Below are 26,733 nucleotides of genomic sequence, written 5' to 3' on the forward strand. Positions count from 1 at the left end.
ACTGATCACTACATAGGTTCCCCAACACAACAACAACACTTATCAACTGTAACATGCAACGTATCTCATAATGTGTAAATGTTACAAACTGTACCTTTAAAACAGATCGTGAAAGAACAATTTAAATGCAGCCGGATGACGTCAGGGCAGCGGACATCTGTGTGGGGTGACAGTCGTTTGCCTTTCACACACAATAAGGAAGTTGAGGACATGTCGCTGAGCTGAAGTGCAAATCAGCCACGGAACCGTCGACTTTTCCAGCCGAGGTAAGGAAGCTCTTACCGGGGACTCTTTATGTGATGGACCCGGTAAAGAGCGACGCAGCGCGTTATTATCTTGCGTGTCTACCTGTCATTTACATGGGTAGGGAGGAAGCGCGATTGCGATAGAAAACCAACGTATTGTTTCCGCCATTTTTCTGATGATAAATGTAATTTATTTTGTCGGTTCATTACGACACTGTTTTGTGTTTTTCCTCTAATTCGGCTTCAGGGAATGTTGGAAATGCTGTATGCGCTGTAAGGAACATGATGGTTCAGTCATATACGTAAACGCGTGTAGTGTAAAATGTTCAGCCTCTGTAAACTGTGAGGAGGATCCTTTGGTTTGGTTTGTCTGGTATTGCATATGTATTGTCCTGCCTTGATAAAACCATAGAATTGAGTTGTGAAGCTGTACCAGTGTAGAGTGTGTAAGCAGGCTCTTTTACTCCCTGCTCTCCTGAACAGATACAGAAACACAATATAGTTTCTCTTTTAGCATGTGATGTTCCTGCTCCCTCTCTGTTCTCTTCTGTGGTTCCATACATGTTCCATACATGTTCCATACATGTTCCATACATGTTCCATACAGTACAGTCAGCTTCTTCCAGTGCAACAGTATTGCCCCAAGCAAGGACCCTTAGCATAATTTGATTTGGGAGACCCCTCTCATCCCCCCAGTGTCACCTATGTTTGTAAATGTAACACTATATTAATTATATAAATATTGAAAATATGAATTTCCACTTTCATATTGACGTCTATATGCACCACAGACGCACAAACTGGTGACGGGCAAAGCAGTTATTTTCGGTGTACTGAATAAATAGAATCACTTTATTAATAAAATGTGTTCACCAAATCATTCATTCTTTCAAACTGCAAACCCAAAGTGTATGCACAAATCAATATTTATTTTGACTGCATTGTAGTCAGTTATATATACCTCATGAAAGCCATTACTATTTTAAAGGCGGAAGTAAAATGCACTGTTAGTGATAAATTGTGTCAAATTGATGTCATTGACTTAGCCATGTCAGTGGGTTAAAAAAAACAGGCTGATGCGTATGGACTACTTGAATGAGAACTTATTATTGAATCTGTCTCCGAATTAGTTATTGAATCAATTGTTTTTGCTTACTTCTGTAGGTAAAAGTATGTGTGTCTAACGACCTGTTAAAATACACCAGAATGGCATCAACTTCATTAAAATTGGCATCACAATTGCTTGTGATGCCAATGAACTGTTGTATTGTATGAGGCAGTCAAAAGTGGCAGAGAAGTATGTAAGGATGGGATTATATCAGGGATCAGCTCTGAGACCCTTCTTGTTTGCAATAGTGATTAACAGGTTGACAGATGAAGACAGACAGGAGTTTCGGTGGATTATGGTGTTTGCAGATGATATTGTAATCTGTAGTGAAAGTAGCAGGGGCGGCTCATCAATAGGGGGCGCTAGGGCACTGTCCCATCACCAATGCAGACAAAAGAAGGCATCTTCCAATAAACATAATTCATATCAAAATAATTATGAAATTGAAATGGATTACTCACACAGTGTATGGTGTGTACCTGATGTGTACACTGCTGGTTGTATTTAGTTAATTACTTTCTGTCTAAATATGTAAGTTTCATGTCAAATAAGTGTGTACATGTCCTTCAACTTTTGGCCTCTCTCATTGGTTCCGTGCAGATTGGTTCTGGTAATTGAAAACCCTGGTGTCCAATCCTAAAGTGAATGGACATACTCGTTTACATGCACATGAAGTGTTCCGGTAATGCTAGCCTGTAACTCATGTAAATAGCTTATCCCTGTAAGTTTTACCTGAATAAGCCCTTATTCCGGCAATGACTAACCCAAATAAGATAGCTGGGTTCTCAAAGCTCTCCTCAGGCTTGTACACCTCTGTAGCTGTAGTTGTTATCTCTCTCTCTTCATGGGTGACAAGGATAGCAGCAAAAGCAAAAGGGAACCGTAGTGAGACCTGCAAAGATGTATGGCTTGGAGACGGAGGCATTGTTTAAAAGACAGGTGGAGCTGAAGATGCTGACATTTTCGTTGGGTGTGATCAGGATGGACCGAATTAGAAATTAGCATATTCAAGGGACAGCTGAGGTTGAACAGTTTGGACATAAAGTAAGAGAGGCAAGCTTGAGATGGTTTTAAGATGGTTTGGTAATGTACAGAGGAGGGATAGTGATTAGAGTTATTGCTGTGCAGGATGTGGTTTGCTTTACGAGTGAATGAGGAATGACAAGACACAACCTCAGAATAACACTGTCACAATATCGGTACAATGTGGTGTTATGTTTCAAAATTGTATGAGAAATATTCTACATAAATTTAAAGTGACTTTAATAGATCTAAAAATGTGTTTCCAAAGAAATAATAACAATATGATATACAGCTATATTTGTCAATTGTGTTTACTGTGCTTTGCCTAGCATTTCCTTTCTTGTTTTGCCTTGTGTATCTCATCTACTACGCACGCACTTGCACACACACACACACACACACACACACACAGTTGGACATTCATGACTTGAGGGGACATTGCATTGACTTACATTCATTTCCTGGAGACTTACTCTAACCTTAACCACAGTTACTACTGGCCCTATCCTAACCCTTATTTTTGTACTCTCCTTAAAATCATACCAAATGAAACTCGCATGCACTGCACAATACACAGTCATTTCAAAAATGTGTTTTTGATTAATTCCTTTATACAATTTCCACCATTCTGCCACATTTTCATTAGAGATATCAGCTATTTTCATAATGTGTTGGTTTTCACAGTAAGGTATATACCCATCTCTTCAGTCATGTCAGAAAAAATTTTTTTTTCAATGTTTACTGTCTGTACTAACCTTGCTCTCACTCGCCTTTTCATTCTTTCAGATTCCTGACTTTCTTCCCCGGTGCCTCACATGTCAGCTATGTATTGTCCGGCTAAAGATTTCCCTGCAGCTTCCTCTGAAATCCAGATCAGCCCTCGGCCTCTTCCCATCAGTCTCTTCAGCATGAGCTCACATTAGCTGGTGTCACTGTGATTGTCAGAACCTCAGTCTAAATATGGCTCCTGTTCCACCTGGCATCCGTCTGTTGGTTTCCTTCGACAGGAACCAGTGGTGAGTTTTGTGTGCGTGCGTGCGTGCGTGCGTGTGTGTTTGTTTGTTTACATATACACCTCTCCCTGTTAAATTCCAGGTTATTGTTTCACATGATTTTGATTTATTATGTCTCAGCTGACTGTTTGAATTGCTCCATGACTACTGAGGTGTCACATCTTATCTTTATTAGAGGTACTGTGACTCTATAGAATGTGTGGGTTCAAAGCCTCTTAATTAAGCAACTACTTGTAACTGTGTCATTGTAATGTAGACCTGCAGGTACATGGGTGTGACTCATGCACTGAAACAAGTGGAAAGTTTTGGAATGCACTGTGTTGATAGTAAAATTACCACCTTCAGTAGCTACTTTGAATTTCAAATTTTGAGTGAAGCTTACATACCAAACTAGGGATGCATTATATAAGCGGCACAATATCTGTACAGGCCGATATTTGTTTTAAAACGTATTATTGGATTTTGGCAAACACCAAGATCCCCAATAAGAAGAATGACTAAAGCAGTAGGCTCAATATGCTGCTACTGCCTTGACTTTATGTCTACATCTGCTGTGACAAGACTACTATGTAAAATATTATGTTAATTTCACTACAGAGCAGAATATATGACCTCAGGGAGAGATGTGTATTTATAATTATCAGTTCTTAGAGATGTATAGTAACGAATTAGAACTACTTCACTACTGTACTTAAGTACTAAAATGCTGTATCTTTACTTTACTGGAGTTTTTTTTTTCCCCTACTTCCACTTGTACTTCACTACATATTTTCGATGAGTTTGATATTTTTTCCGATTTTTCATGTGCTGCGTTGTTACTCGTTACAATTACAAAATTACCTGTTAGTTTGTTTTGAACCCAGATGTGGACACAGACCAGGCGACAATGGGTTAGAGTCAAAGTAAGGTTGCCTTATTTCACAGAAAGGGGCAGACAAAGGGGTTGGGCTGGTTTAATCCGGAGGGGAAGGTCCAAGGGACAGAGGAGACCAGAGAGGGCAGGAGATCCAAACAGGCTGGGCAGGTGTCTGAGTACAGGGAGACATGGTCCTGAAAACAGAGTAGGCTAAAAAGGGATTTGAATTTGAGGCACAAAATACAAACTTGTCAAATAGAGGCTGAAGCACAGATTACTGACTTGTGGATGTGGCAGGGCTGACTTTAAGAAGCCAGGCAGGTGACTGCGGGATTGGATTGCTCTGCTCTGTCTATGGTATGCCTGAAACAGAACACAGAGGGAAGGGGGAGAGAGGCACACTGGGGAAAAGGCAACAGTTAGCCATTAGAGGGAGCAGAGACAGATGTTACCGGTATATCGGCTAAGAGTCCAATATCGTGCATCCCTATACCAAACCTCCATTTCTAGTGTGGACGTAAATATGTCAGTGTCGCTGAAAGATGGATTTTGAATTTGTAATTTGACTTGCTTGTTCTCTCATGAGATGGTTTCTGATTTAAATTATACCTTATACCAATTGCCCTTTATCTTCTATCACTACATTCAACACACATTTATCTATTGTTTACCACATTATTGTATTCAGTCAAAGACCATATCTTGTCTCATGACATGAATATTGATATGTTGCCCAGCCCTAGCATTTCTGTTTAAACAGTGTTTGGGATTGTTTGAACAGTGTATTGACAGTGCTTTTGTATGTTTGACAATATGATCCTGTTGTTGATCCTGTTAGTGGTGGCAGTATTTCAGTGGTTGCAGGCTGGTCTGCAGGTCGTCTGATGTAAACTAAGTATATCTTGAATGCTTGGAGGGAATTCATTTTTTACAAATTTGCACAAATGCCCAGTTGTATGAAAAGACTAGATGTAGTTAGATGGTTATTTGGTTGTTAATTGTTTGCTCCTAAAGTGACACAATGTAGGATTTCAATGTTCAAATGTCTCCAAGATCATTTTGATAGGTCATGAATTTACAACAGGGTGAATTACTGAGCAGATCTACATCACGTAACTTCTGGTTTCAGGTTTTTTAGGCCACAAAAAGAACTACTATACCAAATACGTCAGATGAAAGCTTGCTGTGTGACAGGCCATGTTATTTAAGTCATCTCATCCATCTCAGTCAAAAACTATTTTGATAATCGATTAATCGGTTTGAAGCTTTTTTTCATGATTAAAACAAGATTTCCGATTGTTTAAGCTTCTTAAATGTGAGTATTTTCTTGATTTCTTTGCTCAAAGAAATCATTAAAAGTGAAATGGTTTGTGGACAAAACAAGACATTTGCGAACGTCATCATTTCAGTGTTCATGCAAATCCAACGAAGGATTTCAAACATCAAAGTCATAAGATAACACATTGAGACTTGGAGATGAATTCAACAGTGGATCAACCATGCTGTGTCATTTAATTCACTTTGATATTTTCATTGCTCCCTTTTGTGTTTCCTGTCTGCAGGTACAAAGCTCTCACCTTTATCCTCACCTTCCTGCTCTACACCAGTTTCCACCTCTCCAGGAAACCCATTAGCATTGTCAAGGTGACCGATATACTCATTGCTGTAGATCATATTAATGAGTTCACGTTCATGTGTACATCCACATCTGCACATACAGTACACTAACACACCCAGATGAACAGCACAATTCAATTCAGTATATATAATAGAGTATATCTGTGTACAGTGCCAGTAATCCAACTTGACTAACTGTTTGCTCTGTGTATTTAACAAAGGTGGAGTTGAAGAGGAAATATCTGTCCTCAGGAGGCAAACACATAAAGTGCTATAGGCCTTTTTAGCATGTGTTAAAGATATTATAATGACGGCTCAGTTCGGTTAATAAAAGTCATGATGACAGTGTGACAGAGAGCCACAGTGCCCATATTTTAGTTAAATGGTTAAATGGAACTCAGCCATCATTCATTTGATTCATTAGAGTTAGGTTTACACCTGTGGTTTTTCTGTTTTCTCTCAACAACATGTCAACAACATGTCTGCTACTTTGTTTGATATGATTTGTTTTGGATGCAAATGTTCATGGTCAAATCTGGTCAATCAGATTTATTTATTCAGAAATCAAGATTCACTCACAAAGTCAAATACAGTGGTAGGATACAGTATGGAGAAAGTACATGTTTTTCTTACCACTGTATTATTAACATGGCAACCGCTCACTTTTCGATCAGCACTGATGAGTGGTTTAATAGAGCTCCTCCACACATGCAGTACATTGATACAGTGCTTCTTTGAATATAAGACTTTCCCATTTAACCACTAATGTAACAGCCATCAGGTGTCATTTTGTCTTGCCAAACACACTGAAAACTGCGAAATCACATTTAATCTCCCATTCTAAAGTTTGATGTGATCCTTTTCTTCAGAAAGCTAAACATGAACAAGTGTTCTTGCATGTCTCAGGCAAATTCAGTAGTTATTGTGTTTTCCAATTTTTTATGTATTTTTAAGGCATTTTATATTTTCCTTCTCATAGTCTGTTTCTGAATATTTTGTATTTACAGAGTGAGCTTCATAAGAACTGCTCACCTGTCAGTGAGTCTACAGTGTCCTCCAGCAGCCAGCAAGCCTCCCTGCCCTCTCTCCACACAGACATGGACTGCAGCTGGAAGCCTTTTGGTTTGTATCTGGACATGATATTTCAGGGTTTTTGCTTATTTGTTTATGAGGTGTGCACATTTAAAAAAAAAAAAAAAAAAGAAGTAAGAAATAAAATTGTTAAAATAATGTGAATAAGTTAAAAGATCAATTTGAAAAATTATCAAATTGTGGAAGACTGGAGGATTCCTTTATTTTCCTCCACTTAATATAAGAATCTTATATCGCTACAGCAATAGATGGAAGCAGAAACAAAATGCTGTCTTCACACACTCATTGATTTTGCTTGTGCTCTTTACTTGGGTCACCAAGTTGTGCCTTCTTAGACTTTTCCGCCACCTACTGCTTATCTCTATGAACTTACTCAAAATATTTGCCTAACAGCAGTGGATGGAAACGCATACATTTCTTTTAAAGAATCTTTTAAAATTGGTTGAAATGTGTGACACATTTTAATGGAAACATAGCTATAGACTGAGAATGAGAGGGTCTAGTGTACTGACAGTTTTTCAGCCATTGGTATACTGTTACATTAGCACCTGCAGTGTATTTGAGTGAAGCAGAATAAGAAGAATCTGTAGTAGCAGAATACTGCTGTGTGTCTTCAGACTTTATTAGAGGAGCCTTGTAACATCAAGGCAAAAACAGTAAAGCTAAATCTGTGTCATCAAAAACCCTCTTTTACAGGAACGCTTATATTTTTGGTATTTTACTCTTTTTTTTTTATCTTGACGGCACATATTATAAACAAACATTATTATTATTATTGTTGTTGTTATTAACAGAGAACTGGTGCAGATTAACTAAGCTTTTACAATTTTTTTGAATTCGCAGATACAAGAAACTACAAACAGCTGCTGGGAGCCATGGACTACTCCTTCCTCTGTGCCTATGCTGTCGGAATGTACCTCAGGTGAAGTAAACTTGTGTAAAAAGCACCAACGTATAGGATTGTTTCTAATTCAATAAACTGCAGAAAAGAAATATGATATTTGATATATTTGTCAAAAAATACACATAATAAATTAGGCTGAAAACTTACAATATCATTGAGAGAAAGGAAAAACCCAAAAGTGCACATAATGCAAACATTCAGTGTAGAGGAAAAAACATTGTTTTCTCCTATTTTAAAATCAATTTACTTTAGCTATTTTTTAATGTGAAAATAGTTTTATTTATGTATTTGTACATCAATTGACACTATGAATATGATGCAACTATTATTATTATTATTATTATTATAATTATTATAATAGATATTGTGAGGCTGTGATGTATGGAAGCATATTGCAATGAGGACAACTTTTTATTAAAATGAGAATGAGATAGTTTAACTGTGGTATGAGTAAAGCTCTGTTTGTGTTTTGACCATTTCTCACCCACATCTTATTAATCATGGAAGGTCACATCTGTGAATATCTTTCTGAAGTTATACTGAATATTAGTGAGTAATGCCATGTGTCTCAAACTCAAAACAAAGTAAAATTTTAAATCAACCTGTTGAGACAGGAATGAAAGCTCCCCTGATTTGAAAGAATCTAATTCATTCAGAAAATCAGCTCAATTTTACTTATTTTGTCAATGAAAAATTTCAGGTGAATGCACTTCCTTAGGGCTCCCTAGGATTTTGTTAAAAGCAGAATGAAAATATAATCCATATGTGGTAAAACCACAGATGCCTATTGGGGACCAACAGATAAGGTGTGATAAATATGGAGTAAATAATATGGTAAATTGTTGTAATTAATATAATGTTACCACTGTATTCCCGTACAGTGGCATCATTGGGGAACGTGTGCCTATTCGACTGTACCTGACCGTGGGCATGCTGACCAGTGGCCTGTTCACCTGCTTGTTTGGACTGGGTTATATCTATAACATCCACAGCCTTGGCTTCTATATATCTGTCCAGGTGAGATCAGTAAATCAACACACCAATTTCTGCTAAGACACAAACAATTAAAGATCAAAACTGCTTTGCTGCTATGTATTATTATAGCACTTTGAGTAAGATGGTGTCTCTGTAAACATGTCACACATTCACAGATGGTTATATGTGCTGTAAGAGAGTTTTTTTAATGTCTTAACTTGCTAAATAAAAACATTGTTACACCGCCCTCACTGCAAAATGTGAGACACTCACATACTCGCAGACAGACAGAGAGAGAGAAAAAAAATTAAGAAAATTAAGAAAATTAAGTTTTCCAATCACATGATTAAGATAAGATGTGATTAAGATATTAATCACATGAATAAGGCAGTTGTGGTTTTGAAATTCTAAGACAAACTGAGTAAAAAATGTTCCAACTGCGAGTTGAGATTGAGACCGGTCTCCAAGAACTACAACAGAAGACCCTGCTGATGTGTTCCTGGGCAAAACATTTAAATCCAAATAGTGCAGTGAAGTGCAGACCGTGTGTGAATATTAGTGACTAGATCCCAAAAACGTAAATGAGGGACAATGTGGAACGCCCATTACCAGAGCTGAGAGGTAGTATACAATGTTTATAGTTATATACATCTCTTTGTGAGCCACACGTTTGTTTGTTTTTATGGGACTCACCCGTACTGTGTTGCTTCACATCATACTCTCCTCCATGTGCAATCCAAAGAACATCCAGCTAAAAAAGCAAACTGAGAATCTTCTTCAGCTGGCTTCACCCAGTTTCTGTGTTTTTTGTCGTAGCTGCATCTACTTTTCTTTGCTCATCATTTGTACTCAAAATCTTTTCAAAAACATGTATAACTGACTCAAAACTCACTTTGATTGACATCAGTATAGCAGCTCTGCAGCAATAGCCACCCTCCTTTTTTTCACAGCCATTGTATGATATATAGACAAAGTGATTTAAGGAGGTCCGGATAGAGAAAATGACCTCATGTGCAGGTCTTCAGCATCATCATGTTTAAGATGCATTATAATTTAGTTACACATTACAATTACTTTCTATATATATGTTGAAGTAGCATTGTCATTATAGCAATATCTGCACTGTGTGAAGTCAAGGAATCAAATGAAGAAAAGCCGTAATTCAATTAAACAATATTTATTTTCAGTGCAACTCTGGAGGACTATACAATAATTAATAATAGATAAAATAAATAACAAAAAATAAAACAACACAAAAGTAAAAGCAAAGTAAATTGGACCCAAATTGAACTATAAATAATAAGTACTATAAATAATAAGTACAACAATAATAATAACAATGATATTAACAAGTTAAAACAAAGACTTGGCTGCATATAAAAATGTGTGCACAACTGAACAGGGAACACTCGTTAGCGAGTTGTTGGCCAGTAAATGAATGTGTTAAAAATCTCTGTGACCGATCATGAGTATCATGTAGAAACAGTAGAAACCATAGAAACACTGTCGCTGGCCAAAATGTAATCTCCGCCAAAAACTCAGTGACATGTCGGTTCCAGCTCTGGGTCCGGACAGAACAGAGTCTGGGTCCGGACCTCGACCACGGTCCGCCTATTAGTGACCTATGGTCTAGATTAATACAGAGCATTTGCATTTTTCCATGGTTTGGCTACTATCTTCCATATAGGAAATGTCAGTTGACAATGTCAGCCCTGCACACAAGGAAACTTATCTCATTCATGAGGTTCTTTAAAGTTGGAATGACCTAATCATGATCAGAGCTGATACAGCCCTCTCAATCATAAAATGAACACCATCTAATATGTCACTCTAAGAAGCACTTACTGTTATGACTCCACCTGGTCTCCTACACTTTATCTTACCAGCATATTTCGCTAATTGTACTTGTTGTCCCTCAGTTGTAAGTCACTTTGCATAAAATCATTTGACAAATAAGAACATTTCATGTTGAAATAATTCTGTCCTCATTTGTCCTCTTGTGATCTCAGGTAGCCAACGGGTTGGTCCAAACCACTGGCTGGCCCAGTGTGGTGACCTGCATTGGCAACTGGTTTGGAAAAGGAAGGTAAGATGTGATTTCTTTTTTAAACTTTGCAGTCGCCTAAATGGATGCCAAAATTTAAAATGGCTGACTTCTTGTTAAGTTGAGGCCATGGTTCCGATCGACTTTTTTGTTCGTCTTGGGCTATAATATCTTCCCACCAAGTTTCAGGAAATTCGGTGGAACTTAATCTTGGCATCTTGATTCGTGCACTATGCCAATAATTGCATTTTCGCCAGAACTGACCTCCGTGCAAAGGTTCAAGAGTTTTTATGCATGTTAAGCCAGAATAATAATAATACTTAGTACGACTGACCCCTGACGTGCGTATATGTTGCTGCTGTTCTGTGTTTTTGTCAGGCTTGGACTCATCATGGGGGTGTGGAACTCCCACACCTCAGTAGGAAACATCCTGGGTTCTCTGATCGCTGGTTACTGGGTCTCCTCCAACTGGGGCATGTCGTTCATCATACCCGGGATCATCATTGCAGCCATGGGGATTGTCTGCTTCCTCTTCCTAATTGAGCGTGAGTGCTGCCTTCTTGTGGTCCAGTGGGCCACAGTACTATAACATTTTGTTGATTTGCTAGTTTATTTGTGTATAAGGGTGAATATATTTGCACAGACTGCATATTTGCACTTTTTAAAAAGATTGACCCACTCATCTAATTTTCATCTCTCATCTCCGCTGCTAGTTTCTTCCCAAAGCATGTTTGGACAAAGATATTTGATTTGTGAAATAAAAGCTGTAACCCTCTCCTCTCTGGTCTCCCTCACAAATCCCTCCATAAACTTCAGCTGGTCCAGAATTCAGCTTCCCACATCTTCACCAGAACCCCCTCATTCCACCACATCACTCCCATCCTACAACTACTCCATTGGCTCCTGGTCAATCTCAGAATTCAATTAAAATCCTGTATGCTTTCGAGGCCAGCCAAAATCTCGCCCCTCCGTACCTCTCTGACCATCTCCACATCCCAAGCGAATATGGACAGAACTTTATGTGTGTCCTGTATTTTTTGTCTGAGCCCAACAGAGTGTAGCAGAGTAAGCAGAATCATTCTCTCACTGCAAAAAATAAAAAACAAATACTAGCTCCATGAACACACACACATACACAGTAGGGCTGCAACTAATTATTTTATTATTTTTTTCATAATTAATTAATTAATTTGTCAATTCATTCTTGATTAATCACATAATCGTTAATGTTGACCAACTATGATGTGATATGAGCAAGCCAGTGTAAATGATGGGGTTTAGAGTGCACCAATGCCTTATTTTTGTTGTGTCAATGGAGCAGCTCTTACTTCATACCTGTACAAGAGTTTTAAATTAACATCATGGTATCTTATTCCCCTCTGCAGATCCTAATGACCTTCAAAACATTTCCCCTTGCAATAATGTGAGTACAAAATATTTTCTTTTTTTCAGACTCAGAGTATTTGTTATGCTGCAGCTGCTCAGCTCAGCCTCTGACAGGTAAAAACAATTAACATGTGATTTTATTGTTCCTTCAAGCAGCTTCCAACTCAGAGTTGGAATCAAATGAATGGACACACGGAGCTTTATCTGCAGTACAAGGACAAGAAAACCCAGGTGTGTGTTACTGTTTTCATGTTTTTACAGTCAGTCATCATCTACCGCTTTATCCTCTGCCAGAGGGTCGCGGGGGGTGCTGTGCCAATCTCAGCTACATCGGGCGATAGGCGGGGTACACCCTGGACAGTTCGCCAGTCCATCGCAGGGCCACACACAGATAGAGACAAACAACCATTCACTCTCACACTCACTCCTATGGTCAATTTGGAGTGTCCAATTTACCTATCCCCACATTGCATGTTTTTGGACTGTGGGAGGAAGCCGGAGTACCCGGAGAGAACCCACGCACACACAGGGAGAACATGCAAACTCCATGCAGACGAGCCCCGGGTCTTCTCGCTGCAAGGCGAGAGTGCTAACCACTACACCACTGTGTGACCCATGTTTTTACAGTATGGAATGAAAATGCAATAGTGATCTAAAGGTGATACTGAAAAGAGCAACTAACGGAGAACTCTTCAGTATCTCACCCTACCTATTCCCAAGGGTGTTGTGCTGTGATCACACCGTGTTTACATACAAAGTCAATGCACCGACGTGGATAGCGTGAGAATGTTTTTGAAAAAAAGGATCATAGTAATTCAAACAGAAACACTTGCATTTTGAAACTTAATTCATGCAAGGTATTATGGCAGATCGGAATACGGTGGATATTGTGACAGCTGTCACTGATTTTAGAGCGCCTGCTCAGTGACATCAGTCTCATGCTCTGACGGTGAATAAATGTTCATGTTCATGAGGTAACACAGGAATGCTAATGCAGCAATGGACAGCAACACCTAACATGTCATTGTGATTTATTTAGGTACACTACCATTACATGGATAGTGTTGAAAACAGGAAGGTCAGTTCCATCAGTGTTTCATTATTTGTCATTGTGGTTTTGTGAGCTGCTACTGGGTAAACAATGATATATTCTTACTCTGATTCCAAGAATCACGGATTGCTTGTCTTTGGACAGTTATGTGATGTCACCATGGGAGACAGTTTCAGGGTTTCTGGAGACTTTTTGAAATGATTATGGCTTTACTTTATGTAGCTGTTCTTTCCAAGCTACCTGTATATAACACCGAATTGGTTCAATTATTCAGTGTGTAGGACTTAGTGGCATCTAGTGGTGAGGATGTGGAATTCAACAAACTGAATATCCCTCCCCTTCAATAGAATCCAGCCTGCTACAGCCTGTAGCTTACATTGAGCATTACAGTGGCCCTCATGTAACATCAAAATGTTGTTCGGTTTGTCTGTGGACGTTCTCATAAAGTTAATAATAGAAAATAAATCCCCATTTCTGCTATCAGTTTCCCCTAAATTCTACACACTGGTCCTCTACAACAATTGTGGACTAATTATAGAAATCAATTGCATGTGGGTCAAATTTGTGTTGGCGTGTTTGTGTTAAAGAGGTTTCTCAAATTAATTATCTCATCTGATCAAACTTTAAAATCACAAATACACTAAAAACATCTAGAAATACTGTGAATGGTTGGCTCATCACTGACTACAGCCTCTGATCACTCTTATGTTTCCTATCCTTCTTCTTCAGAGCTGTGACACAGAGTTGCTGTTGCCCAGGGACAAAGTCTGCGTCGCTGTGCAACCGGTTGTGGTGGTAAAGAGCGAATCAGCGCCATCCGCCATCAGCTTCATGGGAGCATTACAAATACCAGTCAGTTACACTCATACATTTACCATTCATCAGATTAGTTTCAGATTTTACACCCTGGATTTTATATTAAAGTGACACACTGTAGTATTTCAACCTTCAAATAATGTCTCCAAGATCATTTTGATAGTACATCATCTTACTGACTGTCACCTCTGTCAAAGCCTGAGCAGGCCTACAGTATATCGTCTGCATCACCTGCACTTGCACTATGGTTTCGGCTCTAAACCTCAAAAAGAACTACAACATTCTACTTTAGAGCATATGTCACCTGTATTGTTAGCTTGTCAACAAAAGCACATGTTACAGCGACATATATTTTATGATGGTTTAACAAACAGTACCGTTTACCAACTGTGGACGGAACCTGAGAGCAAATCCTGTATTGTGTTACTTCTGTCACCTATGAGAAAAAAGACATAGTAGAACAGCCAACAGCCAGCACCCTCTCTCACTGATCTGCCCTGTGACTCGACAAAGTCTCCCTTTAGTTGTGTGACTCTAAACAGAGCCCAGAGGAGGTGTCAGACATGTCGTTCTTTCTCACTTGAGTGAAATTATGCTGACAGGTTATTGTGGAATTATTGATAAACAATGCTAAAAACTTTCATTGAATTTTGAGTAGTTTAATTTACTTTGTCAAAACACTGCAGTATGATATCCAACTAGTGGAAAACATTCCAAAACACTCACCCACACATCCAAACAAACAACAGTGGAGCAACATTTTACACACAAAGCTGCATTTACTAACCTGTCTCCAGCTTAAATACAAATGTTTTTGACGTTTTCTGTTGTTGATGAATTTTGAATATTCATAATCAATAATTATGGAATAATTAATTGATTATTAAGAAATTGAGTCAAACTGGAATCGGGGCTCCACTTCTCTCAAACAGAGAACAATTTGGATTATGATTAATAATTAACTTAATAATTAACTCACAATAACACATTGATAGTTAGCTTGAATTGAAGGACTGGAGTTCTACAGGGAAGAGTTTGGCAATATACACACTTGTGCAATATTAATCAGACTAGACTGTATATTTTATTATTTATTAAAAAGACATCAAAGATTGACAAAATGGTCAGATAGCGGTAGACTACAAAATCAAGATGGTGGTTGACAACCTAACAACTAACATCATATTAGCCTAGTTGGAGCTAACTCTAGTGTTTGTGTTGTCAGGGGGTGATCGAGTTCTCCCTGTGTCTGCTGTTTGCCAAGCTGGTCAGTTACACCTTCCTCTTCTGGCTCCCACTCTACATCACTAAAGCGGGTAAGGATCAGACACAACCACATTTCATCATGTTTATGAATGTCTATGAAGATTCTCACTCATCCAGATCATAGCCATTTGCGTAGGTTAAGCTTAGGTTAATCTAACTCCAGCAAGTCCAGAACCACCAAGATTGAACCACTTGTTATTATTGTTTTCTGTAGAAAACTGTCACCTACAGTCAACATACATTCCCCAAAACAATTCTACTGTCTGTTTGTTTCCATAATACTGCACTAGTGGGCCACACTGTGTTGCAGTGACTAGCATTGTTGCCTCACAGCAAGAAGGTCACAGGTTGAGATCCCAGTTGATTGAGGGCCCAATGGCTGAACAGTTTAACTGCATTGCTGTTTAGCCCCAAGGACGTGTGCGCAAATGTTCCTCCCGCTATACTCAAAACCAAAAATATCCTTTTTGGAACAATGACACTAATAAAGATACATGTGGTGCAGTGGGTAGCATTCTTGCCTCACAGCAAGAAGAGGGCCTTTATGTATGGAGTTTGCATGTTCTCCCCATATGCCTGTGGGTTCTCTAGTTTCCTCCCACCGTCCAAATACATGCTGAAGTTAACTGGACACTCCAAATTGATCGTAGGTGTGAGTGTGAGAGTGAATGATTGTTCAACTGTGTATTTTTTTTTGGGCCTGCGATGGACTGGTGACCTGTCCAGGGTGTTTCCACGACTTTCGCCCTATGTTAACTGGATTTGATTCCAGCCCCCCCGCAACCCTATGGAGAATAAAGCAGTAAAAAATTAATAGATAGATACTGTAAGAGCATCTAAAAAGAAGGAACTGTAAAAATCTGATGTATCTGATGTACTTGAACCTTTGGACTTAAATTGTAAATTAGTTTAAAGGTGTATGAGTAACATGTTTGTGTTATAGCTCACCTTGATGCCAAGAGAGCTGGGGATCTCTCCACTTTGTTTGATGTGGGAGGAATTGTGGGTAAGTGCCTTTTAGTTTTTTTTTTTATTATTATTTTGCTCTTACAGTGAATATGTTATATCAGTATGATAGATGATGATGCCTTATTTGTGTTTGCGTGCGTGTGCGTAGGGGGAATCTTGGCTGGAGTGATCTCTGATAGGAAGGGGAAGAGAGCCACCACGTGTGCAGTCATGTTGCTGTTAGCTGCTCCCACTGTAAGTTTACACGGCACTGTTACACTTAATACACAAAAAATAATGATAATAAAAATACAGTACAGTGAGACCAATTAAGTAGTGTATATGTGTATATATATGTATGTGTGTATGTATGTATGAAATATATATATATGTATGTATGTATATGTGTATATATATATATATATATACACATATGTATGTATATATATATACATACATATGTACAGTATGTATGTATATATATATATATATATATATACACACACACACATACACACATACCAGTCAAAAGTTTGGACACACTTCCTCATTCAAGTAAATGGAAAGGTGTCCAAACCTTTGACTGGTAGTGTGTGTATATACTTATATACTGTACATACATATGGACTCCTTCTTATGACTGTATGCTTAGGTTTACTGTCTGGTACCTGATGGTACTGAGTGATGGATACAAATTAAAAACAAATATCAAATGCCAGTTGTGCTTTGACACCACTATTGGTTTTATGGAGCAGTATTGACAAATTAGAGTTCTATATTCTCCTTTTCATGTAAAGTTAATGAAATATGATGCTGCTATTGTGTGTAGAGAAATAAGTAATGATGTTTTCATCGTGATGCTTTCTGTCTTGCAGCTGTATGGCTTCTCCATGATCAGCGAGTTTGGCCTGGGGCCAACCATCAGTAAGAGCCCCATCTCACTCCTCAACTGTGTCTGAAGACAGATTTTCTCAAAGATTTTGATTAAATTGATTGGATAAAGTATTGTGAGTTACTGGAAAATGGTCTCCTAGATTTTAATTATTAGTTGAAGAAAATAAGAATAATCACATGTTTCTTTTCAGCACTGTAGCCAGGCTGACACAGAGTCACTGTTCCACTGAACCAGCTATTCATTTAACACTGAGCAGTAAGGACTTCATGAACTTCTTTGTGAATAAAATAACATAAATTAGAGAAAACATTGATCACCTCCTTCCCCTAGTGGTACTGATTCATGTGTTTTAACACAAGAGCTTTAGAAGCACCAGGTGCACAGTTAAACAGTTTCTCCCCTTTAGATCTCCCTGAGTTAACATCATTAGTATCATCATCCAAACCTGTCAGTTAGATCACATCCCCACTAAACTTTTTAAAGATGTTTTTCCTTTAATTCATTTTAGCTAATTACTGACCTATAGCAAATCTCCCCTTTGTTTCTAAAGTCTTAGGTAAGTTGCAAATCAATTATGTGATTATCTGCGCAGTATCAGCCAGTTTTCCAGTCAGGTTTTAGATTACATCATAGCACAGAAACAGCACTAGTTAAAGTTAGTAACGATCTTCTCTTGGCCTCAGATAAGGATCTCTTTACTAGTCCTTTTAGATCTTAGTGATGCATTTGCCTCCATTGGTCATGATATTCTACTGCAGAGACTGGAGCAGACTCTTGGGATCACAGGTGCTGCCCTCTGCTGGTTTAAATCATACTTATCTGATAGATTCCAGTTTGTTCATGTTAATGATAAAGCCTCATTACAAACAAAAGTTAATTGTGGAGTTCAACAAGGCTCAGTGTTAGGGCCTGTACTCTTTACCTTATATATGCTTCCTTTAGGGAACATTATTAGAAAGCACAACATACACTTTCATTGTTATCAAAATGCTGCAGCACAAGTTCTGACAGGAACTAGAGAGAGAGAGACCATATAACTCCAGTGTTAGCTTCTCTACACTGGCTCCCTGTACAGTTAAGAATTACATTTAAAATCCTCCTCCTTATAAAGCACTGAATGATCATCATACCTGAAATAACTAGTTTTACTGTATCATCCTAATACACACAAAATACAGGTTTACTTGTGGTTTCCAGAGTCTGTAAGAGTAGAATGGAAGAGCCTTCAGTTACCAGGCTCCTCTCCTGTGGAACCAGCTCCCAGTGACAGTTCAGGAAGCAGACGCTCTCTCTGTATTTAAAGTTAGACTTAAAACCTTTCTTTTTGATAAGGCTCAAAGTTATTGCTGGCTAAGGGAAACCTTGACCATCTCTTAGTTATGCTGCTATAGACCTAGACTGCTGGGGCCATTGCTGTGGTGCACTGACACTCACTCTCTCACACTTAGGGTATGAATATGACTTCATTACATTGTTCCTTCTCTTCCTAGTTTGTGTCTTTCGTTCCTGTCCTCTCTCTCGCTCTCTCTCTCACTGTCCTCATCTTGCAGCGTGCAGGATCCAGATCCAGTTTCGACAATCTCTGCTGCTGCTTGTATAAACAACATTGTAGTACTATAAACATGTCACAACTGATTCAGAACTGTCCTGTCTAAACCTATAACTTGATACAATTGTATCTCCTGGTCTCTTTCTTCTGTCTCTACCTCACCTACCTCTTGTCCTTTCTATCCCCTGTTAAAAGGGAGTTTTTTTCTCTCCACTGATGTCTCATGCTTGCTCATTGAATTGTGTGAATTGTTGGGATTAATTTATGTTGTGATTTGGCGCTATAAAAAATGAATTGAAATTGAAGATTTATGTTCAGAGCCTGAGACTGGCTAAAGAAAAGTTTTCACTGACAGCACATTTGGCGAGTCTGGCTGTACACCTACCATCAACTGTGATGCTGTGTAGAGGCTTTCTAAAAACAAAGATAACACATTCCCCACTCTGTGTTTCTTAGTTATGCTGCTGGTTTGTGGCTGTCTTGTTAATGGACCATATGCCCTCATCACAACTGCAGTGTCTGCTGATTTGGTAAGTATATTCACCTCCAGTCTAATTCCAGTGTAACTATGTTTATATCACTCACATTACCCTCTCTCTTTTTCCGTTTGACTCTAGGGAACACATAAGAGCCTGAAAGGCAACGCCAGAGCATTGTCTACTGTCACTGCCATCATTGATGGCACAGGATCTGTAGGTTGGTACCACTGAGAACACATGTTTTTATAACAAGCTTTTTATATGGGGGCACACTTTTAAGGACATTCTGTTGTTTTGTTGTTATTTTGAACTGGCAAACCGGACAATAATAATAGAATAAAGTAAGGTCACCTTACACCAGTACTTCTCAAATTGTGGGGTGGGGGGGGGCTGAGAGGCAGGGCAGGACAACTCATACAGTGGTTTATACAGATAAATAAATAAATAAATATTATCAGGTTCTCAATACTATTTCAATTCGGGGGGCGTGAACACATTTCTGTCCTCTGGGGGGGGCATGACAGAAAATAATTGAGAACCACTGCCTTACACAACAACACACAAATGCAACATACAAATAAATACAGTAAAATATAATAATAAAAGACAAAAATATTTGACAGTGCTGTGTGGTCAGTGAGAGTATGATTTCTGAAAAGGTGATCTGAGATGCAACCTGCTCATGTTCATGACATCAGGTGCAGCACTGGGCCCTCTGCTGGCTGGCCTGTTGTCTGCAGGAGGCTGGGATCAAGTCTTCTACATGCTGATGGCGGCAGACTTCTGTGCTTTGTTGGTGAGTGGTTTGGAAAACATTACCATCTCTAATGATTTGGAAATGCTAAGGTTGGAAATCTATTTCTTTGTTATACCTTTGTCATATAGTTAATCTGTGAGTATATTTTCAATTAATTGATTAGTTCTTTGGTCCATAAAATATGAGTTGAAAAATGTTGATCAGTGTTCCCCAAACCTTGAAATGATGATATGTCAAATGTCTTGTTTTTCCACCACAGATTTCTTTGTTATTTAGAGCAAAGAAAACAGAAAATATTCACATTAAAGAAGCTGAAAAAGTCCAAGAATTTGTTTTGAATATAAAAAACAACACTCAAACTGATGATTAATTTAGTAATCAATGTTATCTTTGCAGCCCTAAACAATATAAACCCACACAATCACTGTTTGTTAAATAAAGTTAAAATGAAAAATCCAATCCAATTTAATGGAGCTGTACTGGATTTTTCTACTTCTACAATTGGCCACTGACACTAAGATTAAAATTGTAAAAATGCCAGAAAGTTAAAGATTGCCTCAACATGCTATTGTAGTGCACACACAACATCATCAAGTGATAATGTCAATTATCAAGATGTGTTTTCAGTTTGTTGTTCTTCACTGAAGAACTTAATATTTCAGTTAACATCATTTTAAATACCAGCAACACAAAGTAAGATTTTTTTCAAATAATTTCAATAAATGTCAAGTATAATCAACATGTACTGTTTGTGAATGTTTGTGCAGCTTTTGCTACGACTTGTGAAAAAGGAGCTTGACTCAACTAAATCCCATCCCATATCCACTGTAGAGTAAGTGTTGTTCTCCATTATCCTTTGATTTAAACCTTACATATTTATTTATTTCTCACTTATTATAAACAACATTATAAATGAGACTTTTATGTCAAAATGTTGTCTTGTATAACTCAAAAACAACTCTGTAACACATACAGTATAACACACATAAACAACCTTTTGTGTGTGTGTACAGTGTATATATATATATATAAAAAGCTATACAGTATATATCTATGTATATAGATATACATATATGTGTGTATGTGCTGTATATGTATATATTTATGTGTGTGTGTGTATATGTATATATATATATTTATATGTGTGTATGTATATATATATATTTATATGTGTGTATGTATGTATATATATATTTATATATATGTGTATATATATATATATATGTTGATATGTATGTATATATTTATTTATATGTGTGTGTATATATATATATTTATATGTGTGTGTGTGTATATATATATATATATATATATATATTCATGTGTATATGTATATGTACATATACAGTGGGTACAGAAAGTATTCAGACCCCTTTAAAATTTTCATTCTTTGTTTCATTGCAGCCATTTGCTAAAATCAACAAAGTTAATTTTATTTCTCATTAATGTACACTCAGCACCCCATCTTGACAGAGAAAAAACAAATGTAGAAATTGTAGTATTCAGACCCTTTGCTCAGTATTGAGTAGAAGCACCCTTTTGAGCTAGTACAGTCATGAGTCTTCTTGGGAATGATGCAACAAGTTTTTCACATCTGGATTTGGGGATCCTCTGCCATTCTTCCTTGCAGATCCTCTCCAGTTCTGTCAGGTTGGATGGTGAACGTTGGTGGACAGCCATTTTCAGGTCTCTCCAGAGATGCTCAATTGGGTTTAGGTCAGGGCTCTGGCTGGGCCAGTCAAGAATGGTCACAGAGTTGTTCCGAAGCCACATTATTTTAGCTGTGTGCTTAGGGTCATTGTCTTGTTGGAAGGTGAACCTTCGGCCCAGTCCGAGGTCCTGAGCACTCTGGAAGAGGTTTTCTTCCAGGATATCTCTGTACTTGGCTGCATTCATCTTTCCTTCAATTGCAAACAGCCGTCCTGTCCCTGCAGCTGAAAAACACCCCATAGCATGATGCTGCCACCACCATGTTTCACTGTTGGGATTGTATTGGGCAGGTGATGAGCAGTGCCTGGTTTTCTCCACACATACCGCTTAGAATTAACGCCAAAAAGTTCAATCTTGGTCTCATCAGACCAGAGAATCTTATTTCTCATAGTCTGGGAGTCCTTCATGTGTTTTTTGGCAAACTCTATGCGGGCTTTCATATGTCTTGCACTGAGAAGAGGCTTCCGTCGGACAACTCTGCCATAAAGCCCCGACTGGTGGAGGGTTGCTGTGATAGTTGACTTTGTGGAACTTTCTCCCATCTCCCTACGGCATCTCTGGAGCTCAGCCACAGTGATCTTTTGGTTCTTCTTTACCTCTCTTACCAAGGCTCTTCTCCCACGATTGCTCAGTTTGGCTGGACGGCCATGTCTAGGAAGAGTTCTGGTCGTCCCAAACGTCTTCCATTTAAGGATTATGGAGGCCACTGTGCTCTTAGGAACCTTGAGGGCTGCAGAAATTCTTTTGTAACCTTGGCCAGATCTGTGCCTTGCCACAATTCTGTCTCTGAGCTCCTTGGGCAGTTCCTTCGACCTCATGATTCTCATTTGCTCCGACATGCACTGTGAGTTGTAAGGTCTTATATAGACAGGTGTGTGCCTTCCCTAATCAAGTCCAATCAGTTTAATTAAACACAGCTGGACTCCAATGAAGGAGCAGAACCATCTCAAGGAGGATCAGAAGAAATGGCCAGCATGTGAGTGAAATATGAATGTCACAGCAAAGGGTCTGAATACTTATGACCATGTGATATTTCAGTTTTTCTTTTTTAATAAATTTGCAATAATTTCCACATTTCTGTTTTTTTCTGTCAAGATGGGGTGCTGAGTGTACATTAATGAGAAATAAAATGAACTTTTTTGAATTTAACAAATGGCTGCAATGAAACAAAGAGTGAAAAATGTAAGGGGGGCCTGAATACTTTCTGTACCCACTGTATATATATTTGTATATATAGTGTAGATAGATAAGCACTGCATATATATATATATATATATATATATATATATATATATATATATATTTACACATATGTGTACACATACTGTATGTGTATATATATATCTAAGTATCTTATATGTATATAAGTGATTTAACAGATTGTGTCTCTTTCACAGGTTGAAGGAACACTGAACAACCGGCAGGCATTCATGTGTCCATATACACACACACACACACTACAGCTACAGTGGTTTACTGTAAATGAGGAGGAGAGGGAGCTGAAACTGGACATCTGAGTGATGTGAAATGTGATAATCTGCACAAACTGTACTTGCACACAGATATGCACAATCACTCAACTTTATTTTCTCCGTCTCATCTCTTTCTTTTTCCACCTGTTTCTTAAACACACTGCTCTAATGATCAACAGATACTGGATGTAAAAATCAGCCTTACTTTGACATGTTTATTTATTATTATATTATTAAGATATGAGAAAAATGATGGGTAAGATTTATTTTGGTAGCCCTTGATTGTGTTCTAATGAATCCTAATGTAGCAACAGGTAACAGCAGGTAACACTGCCTGTCAATTTTACCTCTTAGCTGTTATTTCTCATTTTATACGAAATACAGCTTCACAGTGGTATCTACCCTGTGTCAGACCTTTCAACCACTGCCACATTTTTAATGAAGTCAAACAGGTCTTGTTCTTCGTTCTTTGACACCTTGGAAAATGACTCAATCCAAACCAGAGCTTTCAGGATGGATTAAAACTGGGTTTTGTCAGAAGTGGATTTATTTTCAGCAAAAATGGCAACAGAAAATAGCCACTAAATAATCCGTTCAGACTTGTCATACTGTAAGTCAACTTGCCAAACAAAAAACAACTCATAAAATGATATCTCTTCACATTATGATGTGAAAATCTTCCCAACTAAAAAGTCCCACCTCTGCATTTAATGCATCCTTATCACACACACAGACTGGGCACAGGAGCATTGGGCAGCACTAATCTGTGCCTGGAGATTGGGTGCCTTGATCAGGGGCACCACAGCCATTTACCCATCCTGAGATTTGAACTGGCAACTTTCCAATTCTTTTCTTCTTGGCCATGGGACTGCCATGTTTGCCATGTTTGGCCTGTGGGGCAGTGATTTGATTTGGACTAGGTTCAGCAATGTTATGAGGTCAGTTGACTTCCTACATACAGTGAATGACTAGGTTTTCCAGGCATATTCCAAGATGGTAATGCCCAAAAAAAAATGAGCCCAGGCCCCACTGAGAGTCTTTTAGGTGTGCCAGAGAAAACTTTAATATAGCAGTCCAACTTTAGCATAAATACAACATCTTTCTGAAAAAAACAAATGCAACTGAGGATTGAAATAAATGTTGTTACTTTGCTTAAGCTCATTGTAGCGATGCCATTGCAAAGGCAGTCCGTAATCAAAGTAAACAAACTCAAAGTGTATCTTTTTTACTTTTTTGGCGGTGTAGTGTATTTATTTAGTGGGACAGATGCACATTCGTCAAGAAATTAAGAAAAATTTTAGTTCATGTTGAGTGGCTCTATCATGTTTTATTACACCTGGTCTAATTTAATGTGAAACAGTGCTGCTAAAATCCTGTTATTAGCTGCTGTAGACCAGGACCTTGCTACAGAGATATGTATGTGTGTTTAGTCTGATATAAATGAGAGACTTTTATATGTTTCACTGACGGGTTATTTAGGCCCCAAACATTAGTCACCTTACACGTATACCACTATCTCAGAAGTACAACTTCTAGTTCCAACGGAACAAATAGTGACACCTGCTGACCAGCAGCACTAATGTTGAGTGGGCTGCAACTGCATTTTTTTTACTGTCCTTGTATGTGTTGAATAATTCCACAAGGCATATTTAACGATGGAGTTTACAAGGTTTGATACGGAGGCTCAGTCTTGTTAAGGTCATTGCACTGCGAGACCATTGCAAATATGTCCCATTGAAATTCAACATTCAATATAGATATCTATCTAGTCTTTGTGAAACCTGCCACAATGTGAACCTGAATCCCTGTGGACTGTTGCAATCAATTTGTTCCTGATATTATTCAGTGGACTATCAGTGAAAAATATTCAGAATGATGTGTACTATAGAGAGGTGAGAAAGGACACGTCTGGCCACCATGAAAGCTAATCTTTTACAAAACACGTTCACTTTAAAGACTGAAGTAGAAGTATATCTCCTTTCAGATTTGGTTTTGTAATGTTTGCGACGCCTCTATTCTACAATGTGTGAGGTGAACGGAGTGATGTAGCGTGGAACTGTTGCTGTTGTTATGGAATATAAGTGACACAAATAAGCTTGTTTAAGAGGTTGTCAGAGGGATGAAGGACCAACGTTCAGTTCTGTGTGGAAGCGAGACCACTAACCCTCCGGTACCAAGGAAGTCACCTTTGCCTTACTCAACCAAAGAGATTGTGGGATCAAATTGTAATATAAAATAGAGACCACATATTTAGACAGGTATTTCATTTATTCCTGTCCTTTTTTGTTGTTTCTAATATATTTGTTTGCGGTTGGTCATGAACTTAATGGCACCAAATTTGTATTTTCATATACTACAAGATGATAATGTTTTAATGATGTGTGTCTATGGGTGGGGAAATGATTATGAATGTAAATTGAAGACTAACTTATAATACCTTGTGGACATTTGCAGTGCAATGTAGAGAAGTAAACTTTCTTTTAAGTTGTAGCTCTTTATAGCTTTCTGATTCTGAAATAGAAGTATCATTAAACACCTATTCCATTCCACCAAGATTTGGTACTGTCCAGGTCATGTTTTTGATAGGTCTTCTTGCAGTGTTATGCTGCACACTGACTAAAAAAGGTCTGATTCATGGCATGGAGTGGCCTTAAGCCTCAGCTGGAGGTGGCAGGTGTCCAATATGGTAAGCATGTGACAGACAGGAACCCACTCAGTGACACAGGCAGAAAGCAGAGGCACACACACACACACACACACACACACAGAAAGAGAAAAGAGGGTCAGGTTACATACATAATTCACTAAATGCCACTCAACCACCTTCTCTCTTGGCTTTGACCATGTACATGGTTGAACACTAGCATTTAATAAATATACGTCTTACCCCTTAAAGGCAGGATATGCAATCTAGTTCAGAATTATTTTATTATATATCTTCAAAAAAGGGATAACAAAAAAAATCTATTTTTTATTAGATAACATTTTGCCCACATGCTGCCACTGTACTCACTTTTGTGGGTTTCTACAATGCAACTATAAGTAAAATAAAAATAAATGGGTTCAGCTTTGTTTTAAGTCAATCTTTTTACAATGTGTTCATGTATAATGACATGAGGACAGTGCAACAGACGAGCACGGTGGGGCTAGGGCAAGGTGGAGCTGTGGCGACTCCTAAAAGGAGAAACTCAAAGAAGAAGAAGGAGGATTATTTGTTGATCCAGGTGCAAATGCTCACAGTTTCGTGGAAAGTATTGAAATTATACATCCTGTGCATCTAGTGCCTCTCTGGTAACCAGCTACTGCATTCAAATTTGCTTTTCTTAGTCCATTCTTTAGTTACCCTCTTCAAAAAAAGACCTCATTTCAAGAAGCTTTGAACTGACATAATTAGTTGGCTGATGGTCAGTGAAAACACTGACACTTGTTGCCTAACATATGCACACACACACACACTTACAGCAGACGTGTGTACGCTCTGACTCATTAAAAACATGATATCGCTCTCTGAAACATGTCGTCAGGGT

The 26,733-nt window shown here is 38.2% G+C and overlaps 1 protein-coding gene across 2 annotated transcripts; it reads left to right on the forward strand.

The window, feature by feature from the left end:
* Positions 1 to 25,761, forward strand: slc37a1 (solute carrier family 37 member 1). Of its 2 annotated transcripts, XM_058622530.1 has the most exons (21): positions 1 to 266; positions 3,163 to 3,392; positions 5,808 to 5,889; positions 6,870 to 6,984; positions 7,798 to 7,876; positions 8,740 to 8,875; positions 10,843 to 10,919; positions 11,256 to 11,422; positions 12,263 to 12,300; positions 12,420 to 12,494; positions 13,303 to 13,341; positions 14,044 to 14,166; positions 15,356 to 15,446; positions 16,340 to 16,402; positions 16,514 to 16,599; positions 17,220 to 17,268; positions 19,245 to 19,318; positions 19,406 to 19,484; positions 19,966 to 20,063; positions 20,792 to 20,856; positions 23,132 to 25,761. In XM_058622530.1, the coding sequence occupies exons 2-21, from the start codon at positions 3,337 to 3,339 to the stop codon at positions 23,145 to 23,147; spliced, it is 1,608 nt and encodes a 535-aa protein (XP_058478513.1). In that variant the 5' UTR covers positions 1 to 266; positions 3,163 to 3,336; the 3' UTR covers positions 23,148 to 25,761. The 2 variants fall into 2 exon arrangements, with proteins under 2 accessions (XP_058478513.1, XP_058478514.1); XM_058622531.1 differs by lacking the exon at positions 13,303 to 13,341 and having other exon boundaries at positions 2 to 266.
* The last annotated feature ends 972 nt before the right edge of the window (positions 25,762 to 26,733 follow it).

The sequence above is a fragment of the Solea solea genome, chromosome 2 (assembly GCF_958295425.1).
Source record: "Solea solea chromosome 2, fSolSol10.1, whole genome shotgun sequence".
Lineage (NCBI taxonomy): Eukaryota > Metazoa > Chordata > Actinopteri > Pleuronectiformes > Soleidae > Solea > Solea solea.

Bases quoted from the DNA above. Each gene is read 5' to 3' on its own strand.
- slc37a1 (XM_058622530.1), top strand. From the start codon at position 3,337: ATGGCTCCTGTTCCACCTGGCATCCGTCTGTTGGTTTCCTTCGACAGG. The intron at 5,890-6,869 runs GTGACCGATATA...TTGTATTTACAG, and splicing joins AACCCATTAGCATTGTCAAG to AGTGAGCTTCATAAGAACTG. The intron at 16,403-16,513 runs GTAAGTGCCTTT...GCGTGTGCGTAG, and splicing joins TGATGTGGGAGGAATTGTGG to GGGGAATCTTGGCTGGAGTG.